This window comes from Nipponia nippon, unplaced genomic scaffold (assembly GCF_047370975.1).
Source record: "Nipponia nippon isolate SJK-2023a ecotype South Korea unplaced genomic scaffold, ASM4737097v1 scaffold_9, whole genome shotgun sequence".
NCBI lineage: Eukaryota > Metazoa > Chordata > Aves > Pelecaniformes > Threskiornithidae > Nipponia > Nipponia nippon.
Genome location: NW_028262413.1, coordinates 12843733 through 12860948, shown reverse-complemented (window position 1 = coordinate 12860948; position 17216 = coordinate 12843733). Strand labels below are relative to the sequence as shown.

Below are 17216 nucleotides of genomic sequence, written 5' to 3'. Positions count from 1 at the left end.
AACTGTGATTCTGAAAGCAATGGAAATATTTCCTTTAATGAGCTTCAGATCAAGCTCTAACAAACGATTTAAAAAGAAGCTGTGAAACATGTCTCACCTGCTGAAACGCTTGCTGAAAACCGTTAGTTTTCACAACATTTTAGACTGTGTGAAGGCTATAGATAATAATTCTTAGCATTTGCATCAGAAGACAAGGTAATTCCAAGTACTGCGACAAGACAGAGAAGTTTAACTTGTCCAAAATAATACAAGTAGAATATTTTGTCTGCCAGGAAAACTGGACTTCTCTCAATAGGTAAATGAGTGCCTGTCGAGGGACAGAAAGCAAAAGATCTGAAGCAGATCCGATAAATGCATCCCTGTGAAAGGAAGAGGAGAATGAAGAATGAAATGAGCTACTCGGGACACAGCTGTTCATAAAGCCCTGTTGCAGCAAGGGATTGCCTAAGCATAAGCCTAACTCTAAACTCACATCTCTGACTTACCAAATGCTTAAATACTTATCAGACTAGTGCTGATGCCTGTGTTCCTGCCTGAATTACACAGGTGCTACCTCTGGGTAAACAGTTCAATTAAGCAAAGTTGCTATGAGGAAAAGAAGAGATGAAAATCCAGTTACATAAACCCATACAAAGTTCCTGCACACAGGGGCTAATTAGAAATACCCAGAAATACCATTCCATATGTAAGAAGCCTGGGAACTTACCCTGCAAAAAAAATATATATGTTGGGTGCAGTTCACTTCACGTGGATCACAGGAACATAAGACAGCTCTTAAAGCCCAGTTCAGAGACATGTCTAGCCAATTTTTGCATCTGCAGGATGCCCATGGCAGAGTGAGAGGGCTGGGTAAGGATGCAGGAGCTGGTACTACAGTCCCTGCCCAGCACTGAGTGACCTGTTACCCAGGCTCTGGATCTAGAGACAGTGCTTTTCTAAATAGGGTGAAATCCGTCTTCAGGAATGAATCCAAAGCCCTTTGAGCCTCTGCAAACCTTTAGTCCCACAACAGTTTGTGAGAAGTTTTTCCCCTGTTTATTTAAGCATAGTGTAAGTGATGTCCTTTTCTTTGTTTTTAATCTACTCATTCCATTGGATTGATCCATGTCCTTGTCCTCTCTGAGTGACTCCATTAGTATACAAGATAAGCATTATACACAGAGAGGGAAAACAAACAGCCTACACAGGATCTGCTGGAGTCAAAACTGCGTAATGTTCAAAAAGAAGTTTGCAATGTTTCTGCAGAAGACACGAGACTGGGAAGAAGTGAGAGCTCATTAGAATTGTCACACATACTTTTTAAGTAAAGAACTTGAGAAATCAAGCAGGGATGATAGGTACAGCTTTTAATTAACCAGGCCAAACAAACCACCTCCGAAAGTGTTGTCTCATGTGAACAAAAGATTGTTGATGGCTATTTGCTTTGATCTTAAGAGCATGAAAGAATAATATGTATTTAACAAGGCTGATGATAGAAAAATAAAATATGAGAAAAGAAAGAGGTGTCAACTCACTAGATTTTAAAGTGCAGCAGAGGTAATTTTTGTGCACTGCTGTATTGTTCACCCAATCTGTTTTAGAGAGAGGTGCGATTTTAATTCATGGATGTGAACTGCATTAATTCAATGCAGCAAATGTCTTTGAAATCCCCATCAGAATTGGTTGAGCTGCAATGGTATAGAACCAGGGGGTAAATCGAGCCTACTTCTGCAGATTTCAGCACTGCCAGTAGGGTAGCTATCTCTTCAATGGCATAAAATAATTCCTTTCAAAATAAAGTAACCCTGATACTTAATGTAAAGATTCACTCTTCTTTTCTTCTGTCTGCCTCTAACATCAAGTGTCTGACACCTCATAATGTTATTGAAGTCATCATCATAGCACTGTGCAGATAAAAAGGGAGTATGCTGGATCTGATGAAATCAGAGGCAAAGTAATTTTTATTATCTGAGAAATCCTATTTGAAACCATGTCTTCTCAGTCTCACTTTACTGCTCAAGAGCAAAACCACTCTTGCTTTCATAGGCTATGAAAAGATATATTGTTTATACATTTCTTCAGATATGCTAGCACACATTGAGACAATAACTGATTTTTCTAATTTTACAAAGATTGAGAAGCATAGGAGAGGCTGAATTAAAAAGGACAAGGGGTAGTAAGTGAGGGGCAGAAACATGAGCAGAGCTCTCAAGTGACTCAGAATTACTAGTGATTTATGCAGATGTAAATGTGAGTAAAGTTTGACTGAGTGAATGAATTGTACCTGCTGATGACAGCTCTGGTATTTTTGAAAAGGTCCTACTGAGTCCCATCTGAGATCTGACTGCCTGTATTATATGTTAATGATCTTTGTACCTGTTTATCCTCTTCTGAGCGTAATTTGTATGCTATAGTATTGCCATTTAATAAACTATGCTTAAAAGAAGATTTTCCTTATCTGCATGCTGATATAAATGAGCTTCAGAGTTGACTGTCAATTAACTGGAAATAAAATAAACACCATTAAACTCTGCGTTAACTATTTAGATCAAAACAAAATTACACAATCTAGCTGAATAGTCTTATTAAAATATTTTACAGAAGAATACTATTAGCAATGATAGAAGGTGACATTATAACACTGTTCCTTGTTATTTCCTAAAATTCCCCTCTGTTCCTAAAAAGAAACTTTATTTTTGCATACAATCTATGCAATTTGGGACCACAAATGTTTATTTTATGTAAATATGTACAGACATCTGAACTGTGTTATACTCCATCATAAAGCTTCCAGACAAAATTTTCAGGAGATGGTACTCCCTTTAACATAAAATAGCTAAAGTTATTTTGCCCTGTCTTTAACATACTCAAGTACTAAATGTGAGGCAGATATTCTTATGCAATAACCAAAGAAAAAAGTGACAAAAATACCATGTCTGTAGACATGTCTAAATCTATTGTAGTAATGTGTCTCAAAACTTGCAGCCGGGGAATACTGGGCAACAGCACCTCTATGTGTATGGGAAAGAAAGACCTGCCAACCAAATAACTAGTTGAGCAATGAAACAAACCAACGAACCAACCCCCAAAAATGTTGCTTGCCATGTTTTAATCCTTTCAGCTTTCTAAATCCCTTTGATAGTTTTAAGGTACTTGTGAGCCTGTTCATTCCCAGTCTGCTGTGCCAAACAAACACGCACATTTCTGGTCTTTTCCCACATAAAGAACTTGGTCTAGTGTCATACTGACAAGATATGGCCCATTTATGGCTCTTCTCTTCCCTGTGTCAGTCTTTGTCCTATTTCAAATATGCATCTAAGCAGTGGATGCCCTGGGAGGAGAGATGTAGTATAATCCTGGACTGAGACAAGAGCCATACCTTAGCATGTCCAGGTAAAAAGAAGAATCTCTTGGTTATTAGTCCACTTTGTGTGCAGGACATAGTGAAACATCGTATTTATGTAACCATACGTTGACTAGCCTGAATGTTCATAGCAGAAAAAAAGTATAGTGATAAAGTAGCACACCGAGAAAGAAAGGATCAGGAACCAGACTGTGAAATTCTGTGGTGAGAACTGAGGTAGGTAATGAACTGAATTGCCAAAGAAAAAGGTTGCCATTTTTCCTATTTGCCAACAAGTTCTGCAGTTTTTATGAAATCTTTACAACTCTGGTACATCAGAGAAAAGTTCTTTCGGCACAGGATGGTATACCCACACTACTACTATGCAATCTAATCCTATCATTAATTATTATTTTTATGGTTCAGACATTATTAGGAGTTCAGACACAGCCACTCATACAACCAAATTCACTCCAGATGTAAACCAAAGCCCTTAATATGGGACTTAAGTAGAATTTAAACCGTACATAAGGCCCTGAATTACCATCTGCGTGGGAGTTTAATTCACTTACAGGAATCTTCTTCCCAATCTGCTTGTCAGAACGTATTTTAAAAATGAAAGTATAATAAAAATTGCTTTTAACTTTAAAGTATTCTGCATATACAACAAGTAACTGACATCAGGTACACAGCATGGTACTGGCTTGCTTTCAGAAACCCTGGACAGCATGTTCATGTGCACACACACACACACAATAGATATACAGTATTGGAGATGCTCTTGCAGTAGGTATTTTCTAATGTTGGACTGATTAATTTTTAACAATAAAATCAGGAAAGGGATTTTTGGAATTAATAGTTCAAAATTCCTAACTCAGGTAAATAATTTCTAGGACAGAAAAAAACAAAGGACCAAAAATCCCTATTTTCTTCCACTGAGGAGCTGGTGGGACTACCTGTTGGCTTAAAGGAAACCCTGGGGCAATCCTCACTGGGCTATAGAATTTATGCTTAATTTGAGCAATAATGGTAGTGCCTGCATGTCGTTCACTGAAGCCTTAGACCCACAAAGTCCTCACTTAAAAAAACACAAAGCATAGAAATTTTATGTCCTTTTAATGTGTGAGTAATATTCTACTACTTGTGTGTGTCCCTTAAGCGGAATCCTCCTTTCACTGAAAGTTTGAAAAGATTTTTAGTTCTCGTAGAACAAAAGTAATGAAATAGCAGTATTTCTTTGTAATAAAGTCCCATGGCTAAACCAGAAGTGTTAATATCCTCCTACAAACCCTTCATGTTGGACAAGCATTAGCCACATTCTTAAAGTGCTGTTCCTATGCTTTCGCTTACATAACCCTTCACACTCTGAATGATCCCAGAAACTCCTCCCTAGAAGACTCTCTGTTCATCATGCCTACAACATGACTGGCAACAGTCCATGTGCCTGTCATATTAATCAATATCTTATTGCTCCTTTTTACATCACATCTCCAACATACCTTGATCTATCTGTTACCTCTTATGTTACTCTTAGGCTAAAAACTTTGGGGATTAGGAACTATCTTTTATTTGGTGTTTGTGCAGCATGTTTTTCATCCAATACTAGTATTTTTGTATGCTATGGCAACACACACCAGCATAGTGCAACGGTAATGATGTGCATGGCAGTACAACTTGGACTAGAAGAGAAGCACAGAAGGTTGCATTCTCTCATTATTTTTTGTGCAAACTCCTAATTAGGAACCTTGATTCAAAGCCTGCTGAAGTCAATGGAAAAACTCCAATGAGATTAGCTGGCTTTGGATCAAACCCTGAACATCAATCAGAGTATATGCATGAAGCAGGGATAGAACATGAACTGAAAGGGAGAGAGGGCACAACACTGAATTTCACTGGGGTTTAGTTTATTGTAACTCCATATGACATGGAAGAGTGACAGATTGCTTGGGACATCTCAGCATGTAGGACAGCCCCTTAGAAAGGCTCACCTTAATAAGGTTCCCAAGAGTTGAGTAGGAACAATTTAAAATTGTATGAGAGGTGTCATACAGAAGGGAAATAGAAGGGAAATTGTAATAAATCCAGCATCACACAGGTTGTCATTCTTTCTTAAACTTGAGAACATATGGTTCATTTGCTTACTTGATGCTCACACTATCTGATGTGCTAAACACTATTGCATTAAGTAGTCACTAATACATGATGAAATTAGGTTTATTGGCTTGTGCTATTATGAAACTCTCTAAGGAGAGAGAAAAGAAAGGAAAAGCCCTTTTCTTATGTCTTCCACTGCACTAATATTCTCTGTCTGTTGCCTGCCAGCATTTCGTTGGGTCAAGTAGCAATGGGGGTCCCTTTCTGCCTTCTCATTACTTTGCAGTGGATTGACTTCAAACGGAAAGATAACAGAGAAAGAAGAAAGGGGAAAAACAAAGCAAAATGAGATTAAGAAGAAAAAGAAAATATTGTCTTTCTCTTCCCCTCATCTGTGCTCATTCTTCCTTCTCCTTATATCTCTCTCTTCATCGTTCACTCATATGCTTTCCACTCCCCGGCTCTCAGCTTGGGAGAGAAGACAGAAATAACTGGAAACATAGAGAACACAAAGAAGGAAAGACTGAAGGTACTTCAGGTCAGTGAGGCATTATCTGGCATCCCTTTGGTTGTAAAACTTTTCTTGTGCCATTATAATTCGTTTTGTTGGATTACCAAATTTTTCTACTTGTGTAGTCACTTTTCAGTGAGTACTGCCACATTTTGTGTTCCTCCTAGATTCAATGACATTATTCAGAAGGAGGCATGGGTAAATGCTTCCACACTTATGCCTACAACCAACATTGAAAACAGAAAAATACCACTGCTGTTAGCAAATAAATATTCAAGAAATATATTATAGCTGCCTACACTAACCTTTTACAGTACTCTCTTCTCTGCTACCTTTCGTATAGAAACTGAGACTGTTGTAATCTGAGCACAAGATATTTTTAGCTAGAACACAGAATACTCCTTGCAGCTCTCAGCATTCCCTCAGGAAAGGTGTAATGATGAGTTTTGTCTGGTTAACACCAAGTGTGTAGTAGTAGTGTGGCCTGAAAGATGAAAAACCAAAGCAATACTATATAGCAGTCTCGGGTTTTGTAGGAGTTTTCATGCCTTAATATGTAAGTTCAGGCCAAGCACTGAAAGCAGGCAGGTAAATCCATGCCTTTGATTTCTGTCAATCTATTTGTTAGCAAGGAATGGAACTGAAGTGATTAATCAAATTTAGCAGTTGTGGAATGAATTCCATTGGTTCCCTAAGCAAAATTAGAATGTCATCAAGAGATAAACTTAATTTGTATTCATGTTGACTTACAATGATGGTGTCTAAGATATCTGGAATTGCTCTGATTGCTGATGCCCACACTTCAAGTGCTCTATTTAAAAACTAAAATAGGAAATTAACTTCTTTACAAGCACACAGACACTGATAAGATGGAAGGGTTAAGGCATATCATCAAAGCTATGCAAACCTTCTTGTGGTAGAAAAGCAAGAAGGATAAAAATGGAGATATATGTAATCCAGGCTTCAAAAACCAGACTTAAAAAATAAAATAATAGTAATATTAATATCCCATTGCTATTCACCTAGCTGCATTGCTGTAGAAAGCTGGGAATAGAATAGTAAATGATGGAATAACATAAGAAAATATGTTCTATATGAAACTTGCTATCAGCATACAAATGTCTATACTACCTTTATCTGCAAACAGTGGGTGCATAAAGCGGGGTGGTTTGTGGCACTAGGCAGCATGACAAGCAAAGCTTCTCTTTGCCTGTGCTGCTCATCAGGTCTGACTTCAGTATAGGCAGGGTTTTTTTCAGACTCTGTGGATAGGTTTTGTTCCCCTAGTTTTGCTCATCTAAAAGTTAGGCATCTCATTTGAGATGGAGGTGCCTGCCAAGTAAAAGTAAATAACTACCTTAGACTGCATATTGACTTCAGCTAAATAAAAGTTAAGTGACATCAATCTCCTCCTTTGTTGGTAGAGTAGTGCAAATTTTGGAATTTTCAATCCCTTTTCTCTTGATTCCTCCCCAAACAGGTTTTTTTTTGTTTTGTTTTTTGGTTTTGGTTTTTTTTTTTTAAGATAATGGATATTCTGGAAGGTTTCAGTACAAGCTAAACAAACAGTGTTGACATTCTGGTAATTGAAATGTTTCATTGAAGTTTGTTGAACTGCCCTGACACATTTCTTCTCAAATTGGTTCAAGCTGAAATGCTATTTCACAGTACAATATATTTTGTATTTGTATTTGATCAGTGGATTGAGGACTTTTACCAATTAATTGCCTTTATTTTTTTTAACTCCCTATTTCTCTAAACCCAACATCAGTCACAAGAAGGCAGAATTATTTTCCCAAATAACAAAAAAGTTTAAAACGTGTTAAATGTCTTAAAACGTTCATGGGTTTGGCATCTGACTTTGAACAGTGGAGCAGCAGAAGAAAGGCAGAAGCAGATGGTGGCCGTGAGTGCTCAGAAGGCTGTAGGGGAATGGTCCTGCCCAGGAGACTGATAGAGCAATTCAGATGCAGCACACAACCGTGAGTGGATCCAACCCTTTAGTTAATGAAACCTGCTGGGTCCTTGTATTTCATATGGGAGCAGGAGAATCCCCTTGAATTTGAGGCTCCAAGGGACAGCTGTAAGACCTCAACAATTACCAGATAATTCCCACCACCCGTAGTGTTAGAAGTCTCCAGTCACAACATCTGCTCAGTTTTCTTTGCATAAGGTTGAAAGACAGCTTTTCATTTCGGTGCGCAATTATTCCCCCATGTTTCCTTCGAGAAATGGCAATAACTTGTGTGCAAAACACCAAAAACAAGTGTGGCATAGGAAAGAGAATTTACCATGTAGAGCAGCTTTATTTATGGCAGAGAAACAATTACCATCCTTCACAGAGATGGGACTCAACTGTGTCTTACAAGCAAGACTAGCAGCCAAGTATCGAGCATATTTTATTGACCCTTAAACATACTGCTTGTTCAGTCCCCAGAAAAGGATTTAAATTATGAATATTTGCTTATTACTGATTATTAATGCATGGAAAGTGCTGTATATGACTAATGCATTCTTTCAGCCTACCTTATTTCTCGGTTTTCCCCCAGCTATCCTCATTTAAATTCTGAGTGGAGTGAATCACATATGTTTATATGCATTCAGTACAGTGTTTGGGGATCCTCAACTTATGGTGAGGGAATAGGACCTCTCCCTGGTAAAGCAAAAGGGGTTCCAATTCCCATTTATTAAAATGGTTCAATCAAAAAGAATTTTTATAAAATTAGTTTTCCATGAGCGTCCTGATCCTGAATCCACGGAAGGCGATAACAAGACATACATTTGTGATGAGGTCAGTGTCTAGACTTGCAAATTTGCTTTATTTAATATATGAATTGTTCCCTTCTACTCTTTCGTTTCCACTTTTTCTAAGTGGACACATGAAATGATAGAAGTGAGAAGTGAAATGAAGAAAACTCCCATTGCACTTACTGAGAATATACGACATACATGTAAATAGCTCATATCTGTGTCAGACTCCACAGGGTGGGAGTCCAGAGCATGAAGCCTGTTATTTTTCTTTGTTGCATTTCATTTCTCCATTGAGCTAAAATCCACAGCACATACCAAGAAAAAGCTGTGCATTCAGCAAAGGGCAAACAAAATCTTTTCCAACAGTTGCCCATTGGACAAGTGGTATTGCTCCTAAAAGCCTATTTCTCAAGACTTTGATCCAAAGAAAGAGGTTAATTGCCCAAAAGAAAACCTGAAGCTGTACTGCTAGATGATCCAGAGAAGCTGATTGGGGAGGGTCATGTGAAGAGAGAGCAGGTAAAAAACAGCTAGCATTAGCCAACTGTGGGATTTCTTTTTGATTCATTCAGCTGATAACCTTGAATTCCCTCTCTAAGGTGGCCCAGCAGCATGAACCAAAGACAAATCCTACTACTCAGGGGGTGAGCCATATGAATGAGGGTGGAATTTAGCTATTTCTGAAAATTTTGAAGTAAAATACTCAATGCAGAAGGGATGTTAACACTGGGAAGAGTAAGCAGACTTGGTTCAGGTATGTTCAGGCTTTGGTTTACCATCTACTGTAAAACTTGATTGATTTGGGAATTTTTTGAAGGACTTACGCATATGCTTCAAATGCAATAAAGTATTCTACAGAAATCAGAGCACACAAGCTGTTGAAGATCTGGGCAACAATGTGTTTGAACTGCAGAGAAGACGGGAGAGACAAGCGAGGCTGGAGGAAACTGTCTGTGCCCTGAAAAGTGGACTGAGGGCTGAGGACCTTCACTGCTGGACCGTGGCAAGATATTCAGACTCAGGAAATGTTAAGATATTTTTCAAATAGCAGGGGCCCAAATGCTGCAGCTTGGTAAACTTAAAAAAGCTTGATAAAAAACCCTCAGAGGAAATCAAACAAAAAAATATTTCATGGTGTTTTTGTTAATATGGATAGTCTATTAATTAGCTCTTCCTAGTTAGCACACTTCTCTTTACATACTTACAAACTAACATTAATATAAAGCAGTGTTATCTTGTCATATTAAGAGCGCAGATGATCAGGGAGAGCAGTGACCATGCATGCATGACTATCAAGAATAAACTATTATCATGAGTGAAAGAAAGAAGGTGAAAAAGAAAGAATATCCTTTCCCCTTATGGCAGAATAGGTCTAGTTGCACTATTTCTGTAACAAAAGATTGAATTTGTCTAAATCATTCTGAAGAACCTATCTGGTTTGACTTATTTAGCAATGTGTCCATCACAGTTTCACTGTCAGAACCATAAGGGATCAGTATTTCCTTTTTTCAGCATTTATAACCCAACCAAGTATTTAAAAACAAACAAACAAACAAAAAAAAAAGGCAAAACCCCCAAAACTAGTAAAGGAGTCCAGAGAGATTATAAATGCTGCATAATAAAATGGGAGCAGAAATAAAGAAAGCTTTAGTTAAAATAGTTAATCCATATGTGACTAGTCAGGGTTTAATCATATATATAGAGAAAGGCAGAGCAGATTCCTTCTCTTTTTTTATGAGCAGAGATACATATGATTTTAGTACTTTAATTAACTGTGTACTTTAATTACAGCCATACAAATCCTTATTTCATTTTCTGTTTTCTGTCACAAATATCTCTGGAAAAATACTGTATAGATGAATTACTTTCTTTACTTTAAAACTGTGGCATTAGCTATTTTGTCATTTAACAATCAAAAAGCCTCATAAATTCTACTTTGCACCAGTGGACACACTGGTAATAAAGTTTTGCACATGGAGAGTTTAAACACTCTCTCCCTTTGCCGCAATGTAAATCCTGCTCCTTTTGTTTACTCCTGCTAAGCAGCAGAAGGCCTTCTGGGATGCTCAAAAATTACAGCATGCTTATAATGATTGTTAGCAAATTAATACAGAAGCACAAGTAAATACTGTATGCAGTATGTAAATACTTTTTATAAGCAAATTAGATAGGGAATATCAGGGTAGTAGAACCTCAAGATCTAGTCTTAATTCAACTATTTAAACTGCAAGTTTTAAACAGTACTCTCTCTTGCTCCTGTCAGAAAATCCAGAGATCACCTGTGGCAAACTGTATACTGAGTACATTTTCTACATACTGTATGGATAGGCTGTGTCTAATAGGAATGAACAGGCATTTTTGTTGAACAGACCGTACAGTCAAAATGCAAATAAAGATTTGACTGAACACTAGTTAGAAAAATATTTTTCATCATTAGCTGAGCAGTTAAACAGAAAATAAAACTGCCATTAGTGAAAGGGGGCAAAAATCATTGGAAAGTTCTCTGTGCCCCATGGCATGGATTGTTTACCCAAATTTTTCTGTTTCCTTATGGGTATCTATGTGAAATATGTCTTCTCAGATTTGTACTTTCTTTCACATATACTTCTCCGATATACTGTTATCTGTATTGTACATTACTGCAGTATGGGATAGGGAAAGATTTCTTTGTGTCACAGTTTCAGATAATGTTGTTTTAATGAATTATAATTATTTTAAGTCTTAAGTGACCCAAACTAACCTCCTTGAGCAACTGGTCCTTCGTGCAAAATCTGGTGTTCAATTTCCAGAGCTTTATGAATTACTGATTCTGTTTTCAGTCTTTGAAAATGATAATGTGATAAAACAGTGTTGCTGTTATTTTTGTGAACTGAAAGAGATGCTGAGAAAGACTACAGTTCTTAGACACTGTTGCCCATGTCATCCGTCTGCCTACATTTGTATATGGAAATATCATCACAGTTGTATATTGTGTAAACTATTCAAAACTTATTCAAGTCAGTAAGTCGCTTTTGATTTTAATGCTTTACCATTTAATTGATGTTAGCATGTAATAATGTAGATGGTTTGTGGCGACTCACAAATAAGCTATTAGCCATCACAGACAAAACATTGGTAAAGCCCTGCTGAAGACCATGCAACCCCATACTGGTTGGTGAGGGAGCGTACCAGTATACTGGTCCAGTGGCTAAATCCTGCCTGAACAGAAGAGACAGAGAATATGGAGGCTGATTTAGCTATGGGCTATTGTACAACCTGTACAGCTACAAAGCAATTATGCCACAGCCTGGGGGTATATTCTGCTTCCCTGAAGCCTCCACTGATGTCTCCTACATGAAGCTGATTCACTCAGGCTTTGTGTGCAGTAAACAGTCAGCTCTGATAGTGTTGCAGTGAATTAACTGCTGATGAACGTAAACATATGTATCATACAATTACCCGTGTGTATTCGGTTTGGCTTTGTTCTCAGTCAGCTTTCTATCAGCAGAACTGTATGGCCACTGCTAAAGACAACTAGGCCTCTGGCATCAAAGTTTTCCGTCAATGAGCTGTCAAAAGCAATGCTAAGTCAGCTGTGTTTCGGTGACATTTAGATGAGATTAAAACAGACAACACCCAACAATCCAACAACTGGTTTATGATGGTACCTTTTGTTCTGGCGCAGAACCTCTGAGCCCTTTCTCCAGTTAATAACTGCTCTGGGAGAAGCACTCGGTTTACAACCAATTGTAACTTCACCTCCAACTTGAACAACAGACCTTTTTTTCACAGGATTTTTGGAAAAATCAGGTGCTGCAGCTAAAAACAGAGAAGTAAGAAGAGCAGAACAGTATGCAGCTGACAAGTTACTAAATGAACTTGCTAAATTCTTCTCTTTGAGTTACGTAGTAGGTGAATCCAATAATTGCTTTGCCTTTGAGGTTTCTGCAAAAGTAGATATATCAAACACGAAAAATGTATTTAAGTACCAAAGAATGGAATTCATTGTATCTTATTTATGCTGTTTCTAAACTATCTACCTAGAAACTGCTCTGACAATCTTTCCTTAGGGTTATCTGCAAACTGGAAGAATAGGTCTCTCTGTGATGAAGAGCGAGGCTCCTGAGCAGAGCGATGTCAGCAGGACAAACATCACACTCCTGATCATAGAATGGTTTGGGTTGGAAAGGACATTAAAGATCATCTAGTACCACCCCCCCTACCATGGGCAGGGACACCTTCTACTAGACCATGTTGCTCAAAGCCCCATCCAACCTGGCCTTGAACATTTCCAGGAATGGGGCATCCACAGCTTCTCTGCACATCCTGTTCCAGTGCCTCACCACGCTCATAATGAAGTATTTCTTCCTTATATCTAATCTAAATCTACCTTCTTTCAGTTTAGGGCCATCACCCCTTGTCCTGTCACTATGCTCCCTTACAAAAAGCCCATCTCCAGCTTTCTTGTAGGCCCCCTTCAGGTACAGGAAGGCTGCTATAAGGTCTCCCCGGAGCCTTCTCTTCTCCTGGCTGAACAACCCCAACTCTCTCAGCCTGTCTTCATAGGAGAGGTGCTCCAGCCCTCTGATCGTCTTCATGGCCCTCCTCTGGACTCACTCCAACAGGTCCATGTCCTTCCGATCTTGGGGGCCCCAGAGCTGAACGCAGTACTCCAGGTGGGGTTTCACAAGAGCAGAATAGAGGGCGAAAATTACCTCCCTTGACCTGCTGGTCACTCTTCTTTTGACGCAGTCCAGGATATGGTTGGCTTTCTGGGCTGCAAGTGCACATTGCCAGCTCATGTTGAGCTTCTCATCAACCAACACCCCCAAGTCCTTCTCCTCAGGGCTGCTCTCAATCCATTCTCTGCCCAGCCTGTATTTGTGCTTGGGACTGCCCCAACCCATGTGCCCAGCCACATGTATTCATCTGGAGATTTTGGAGTATTCAATTACAAATACACTTTTTCAATGGCTTTCTGTTCATAAACTGACACTGTTTTCTGAAACTCTGTTTATTTGTCCAGTATTTTATGTGAAAATTCACTCTTGGAGAAGGAAAAAACACAATACCTGTACAACAGCAAGGTGCTCTTAAAGTCTGTGTTTCACTGGTATTTGGCTGTTGAACAAGCTTTATGTTTGGATATCTATAACAGGATACTTTTTATAATATATGAGCAAATTCAATTTTATGTGCATCTCTAGTAATCACTAATGTGATTATTTGCTATATGTTATTTGGTGTTTTTATACATATTTGCCATATACTCTTTGTTTATAGTTAAAACTATTTTTCCCACTTTCTGAAATTGACTTTTAAAAACTGCAGAGTAGCTATTAATAACTCATAATACTAAGTAAGAAACAGCATTCATTAAAATTGTGTGCATGTGATAAAAAAAGACCACACATGGGACTAGAATTTTCCTCCAAACCAGTCACAAAATAAAAAAAAAAAAAAAACCAAAACCATTCACACATGGGTGACTAAGAGCAAGCAACAAAGAAATATCAACAGACTTGAACTGCCAGGTGGAATTTAATCTACTCATTTCTTGATTTCAAATTTCTTAAATGAGTGTCCTATTATACTCAGTACCTGCTCATTTCAGTGGCAGTTACTCACCTATCACCCGCAACTCAGCATTGGCATAAATAGTATCGTACTTGTTTTCTGCCACACACTGATAGAGGCCAGAGTCTGACATATTCAGCATAGGTATGATAAGAGTTCCATTTTCTATTTGAATTCTTTCCTGATAAAAGAAAAACAAGCAAAAAACATTGACAGAGCCAATGAGGGTACAATCCCAAAGTTTTTTAGTATCACGCTGATGCACCTGATCATAATTCAGAAGCAGAAATGTTATTTTCTTGGAAGCAATGTGAATGAATATATAATACGAAGTATACCTCAGCTATATAATGGTGGTTTTGCTTTCAGACCTCTTAGTTCTTCAAACTTTTCAAGAACTCCAGGCACGTGTTGCAGTCATTGCCTTGGGCAGGTGTGCCCAGATGTTCCAGCTGTGGCATGTGTTTCTCTGCATTGCTGAACTGTGGATCTGTGGGTATGCTTCACCACAAAGCAGATGCAGAAGCTACTGCAGGGCTGGTATGGTTGTTACACGCTGGGAGCCTGGAGCATTTTCCATGCGGCTCCTGAGAAGCAGCACCTGCAGCCCTGTCTGGGGACACAGTGAAGCATGGCCTACCTCCCTCATCTGATTAGATGAATCTGATGATGATAATCTAAGATGATCAGAAAAGCTCCACAGGAGAGAGAGGTGTTCAAATAATGGAAAAATTTCAAATGTCATCAGATCACAAGTCACAGAAAAACGATCCACTGAAAAAGGTCTACTGAAAGCCAACACTTACATTCCTACGGGAAACCCACAGGCAGCTGTTCAGATCAGAGGGAGAGCACGCTCCTCATGGTTTCAATTTCTATACACACTAAGTTTCTTTGGTGCAATTCTACTGAAACAGAGCAAACTGCACAATAGATAAATTTGGACCAAAGCTTGGGTTTTGGTGTATTAAAAGGAGTCTTATTTGCTCTATTTTGTCAAATAGAGAAAAGCCTGATGCATGCTATAAGCACAACTTAAAGCTAAATATTTTGTGGTTTTTACAATTATTAGCCTCTGGAGACAATAGTGGCTCCACTGCAAAGTGTAACACTGATAAGGAGAAGAGAATATCTTCCCCAAAACAGATCAGTGGGGAAGAAACCCACAACAGGGAATATAAATTCCATCACCAAATGCAAGTCTGAAACAACAGCTATTACTATTCTTATTACACTGCTGCTTTAGTCTGGCTCTGCTGCCTCTGAAGCAGTAATGGGAGCATACATTGCCAGGGTATACAGTACAGTCTTTGCTGAACAGCTACAAGCATCTAAAATGTATTTGTGAACTGCTGAACGTATATAAGCTAACTTGCTGAGTTGCCACAGATAAGCCAGTTGCACAGCCTGTTGGGGGGATTTGTATTGTGGTGCTTGCAGCGGGGAGAGTGCCACCCATTGAGCCACGGACCTCTCTTTTTCCAATACTCTGCCTTTTCCTTGGAGGTCTCCCAACCAAGATCTGACCCAGATCAACCTTGTTTAGCTTGGAAATTTGATGAGAGCAGAGCCTACAGTTGTATGGCTGGTGTATTGCAACCTAATTAACAACATTACATTACTTATCCACAGTTAATTTTTTTCTGATGCTCTCACTACAGATATCTTTTGCATACTTAGTTTTACCTTCAGGCTGTTTGCTGTCCTCTCGATGCATTCTATTTCAACAAACAGCCTTTGAATATAAAACCCCCTTCTGAAGCAGCATTCATGTTTTATACACATGCTGAATTCCCCACCATTCTCTGCCGGCTCTTTTGAGCTATGCAGACAAAGAGAAGAATAAAGCACACCGTGTACACAAGCAGGAATAATGCAGGGATGACCAACTAGGTGGCCAGGGAGAAAGGTTTGACAAAGAGTAGACAATATCCTCAGAATCAGCCCCAAGGTGGAAAGCATCTGGAAGGTATTCTTCCTGTGATATTTCCAACAAGCAGGGTGCTGTGACAGACTGAATATTTTATTACTCCTCCCTTGTACTTTCACATCCAAACTATCCATTTCATCCATTGAGCAATATCATTCAGCATTTTGTTGCCTGAAGAATTCCATTTACAATATACTGTAAGTACTGTGAAAATGTTGGTTGAAAATGTGTCTGTAGAGTGTTTTATTCTTTTTTATTCAAACTATGCAATTGAAGAGTGACAGATTCTAAATATCGCTGTCTTCAAAGAGAGAGAAACTAGATAATCTTGCTTAGGAAGAGGTGAGACAATGGGTAGAATGATCAGGTTCAGAAAAATTGCAATCCAAGTAAATTCTGGCTAGCCTTCTCAGATGCTAGTTTGGCTCTGTTTAGGACTAATCCAGCAGAAAATCATATGGAAGATTGGACCCCCCTCCAATTGCTTCAAATAAGTACTACTAAGTCAAACAAGTGCTGGTTCTGCAACCCAGCAGGTGCTAATTTGCCCCATATGTTTTGGAAATGATTCTGTATCTGTTCTTGCTAGACAGAAATTAATCACAGTATTTTTTTCCAACCAAGTAAGAATGCATTACAGATGAGCCATGCCATTTTATGCCCGACAGATGCTGAATAGATGCTTAATAAAAAGGAAAACTTGACCTCAGTAGATTGCAAATGCAGCAAAGAGTCTCTTGCCACAGAAGTCATTCTCCATGAGGTAGCCAACAACTGAAGATTGGAAGACGGATGTGCCAAAGCTTGGCCACCACAGAAGTGTAATTATACTGCCTGGAAAGAGACAAAGCTGGGTGCTCCAAGAGCTGTCTACATAAGTAGCTGATCAGGTTTCTTAAATGTTTGAGCTCCAGTTGATTTCCCCTCTCCACCTGCACTCCTACCACTTCACTACTTTCCTTTCTACTTGGTCTTCCTTTTTTCTTTAAGTGAGGTTTTTCACTTATTCACCTTTTCCTTATAACTTCATATGGTTCTCTTCAGCCTGTTAT

General features: G+C 38.7%; 1 protein-coding gene across 2 annotated transcripts in view; it reads right to left on the bottom strand.

Moving 5' to 3' along the window:
- The window catches only part of CNTN6 (contactin 6), a 148756-nt gene that overhangs the window by 27530 nt on the left and 104010 nt on the right, over positions 1–17216 (bottom strand). For both annotated transcript variants that reach the window (XM_087743379.1, XM_087743380.1), the window contains exons 10-11: positions 14286–14415; positions 12326–12476 (exon numbers count right to left, since the gene is read on the bottom strand). In XM_087743379.1, coding sequence (XP_087599505.1) covers positions 12326–12476; positions 14286–14415 — 281 coding nt within the window. The remainder of the gene's footprint in view (positions 1–12325; positions 12477–14285; positions 14416–17216) is intronic.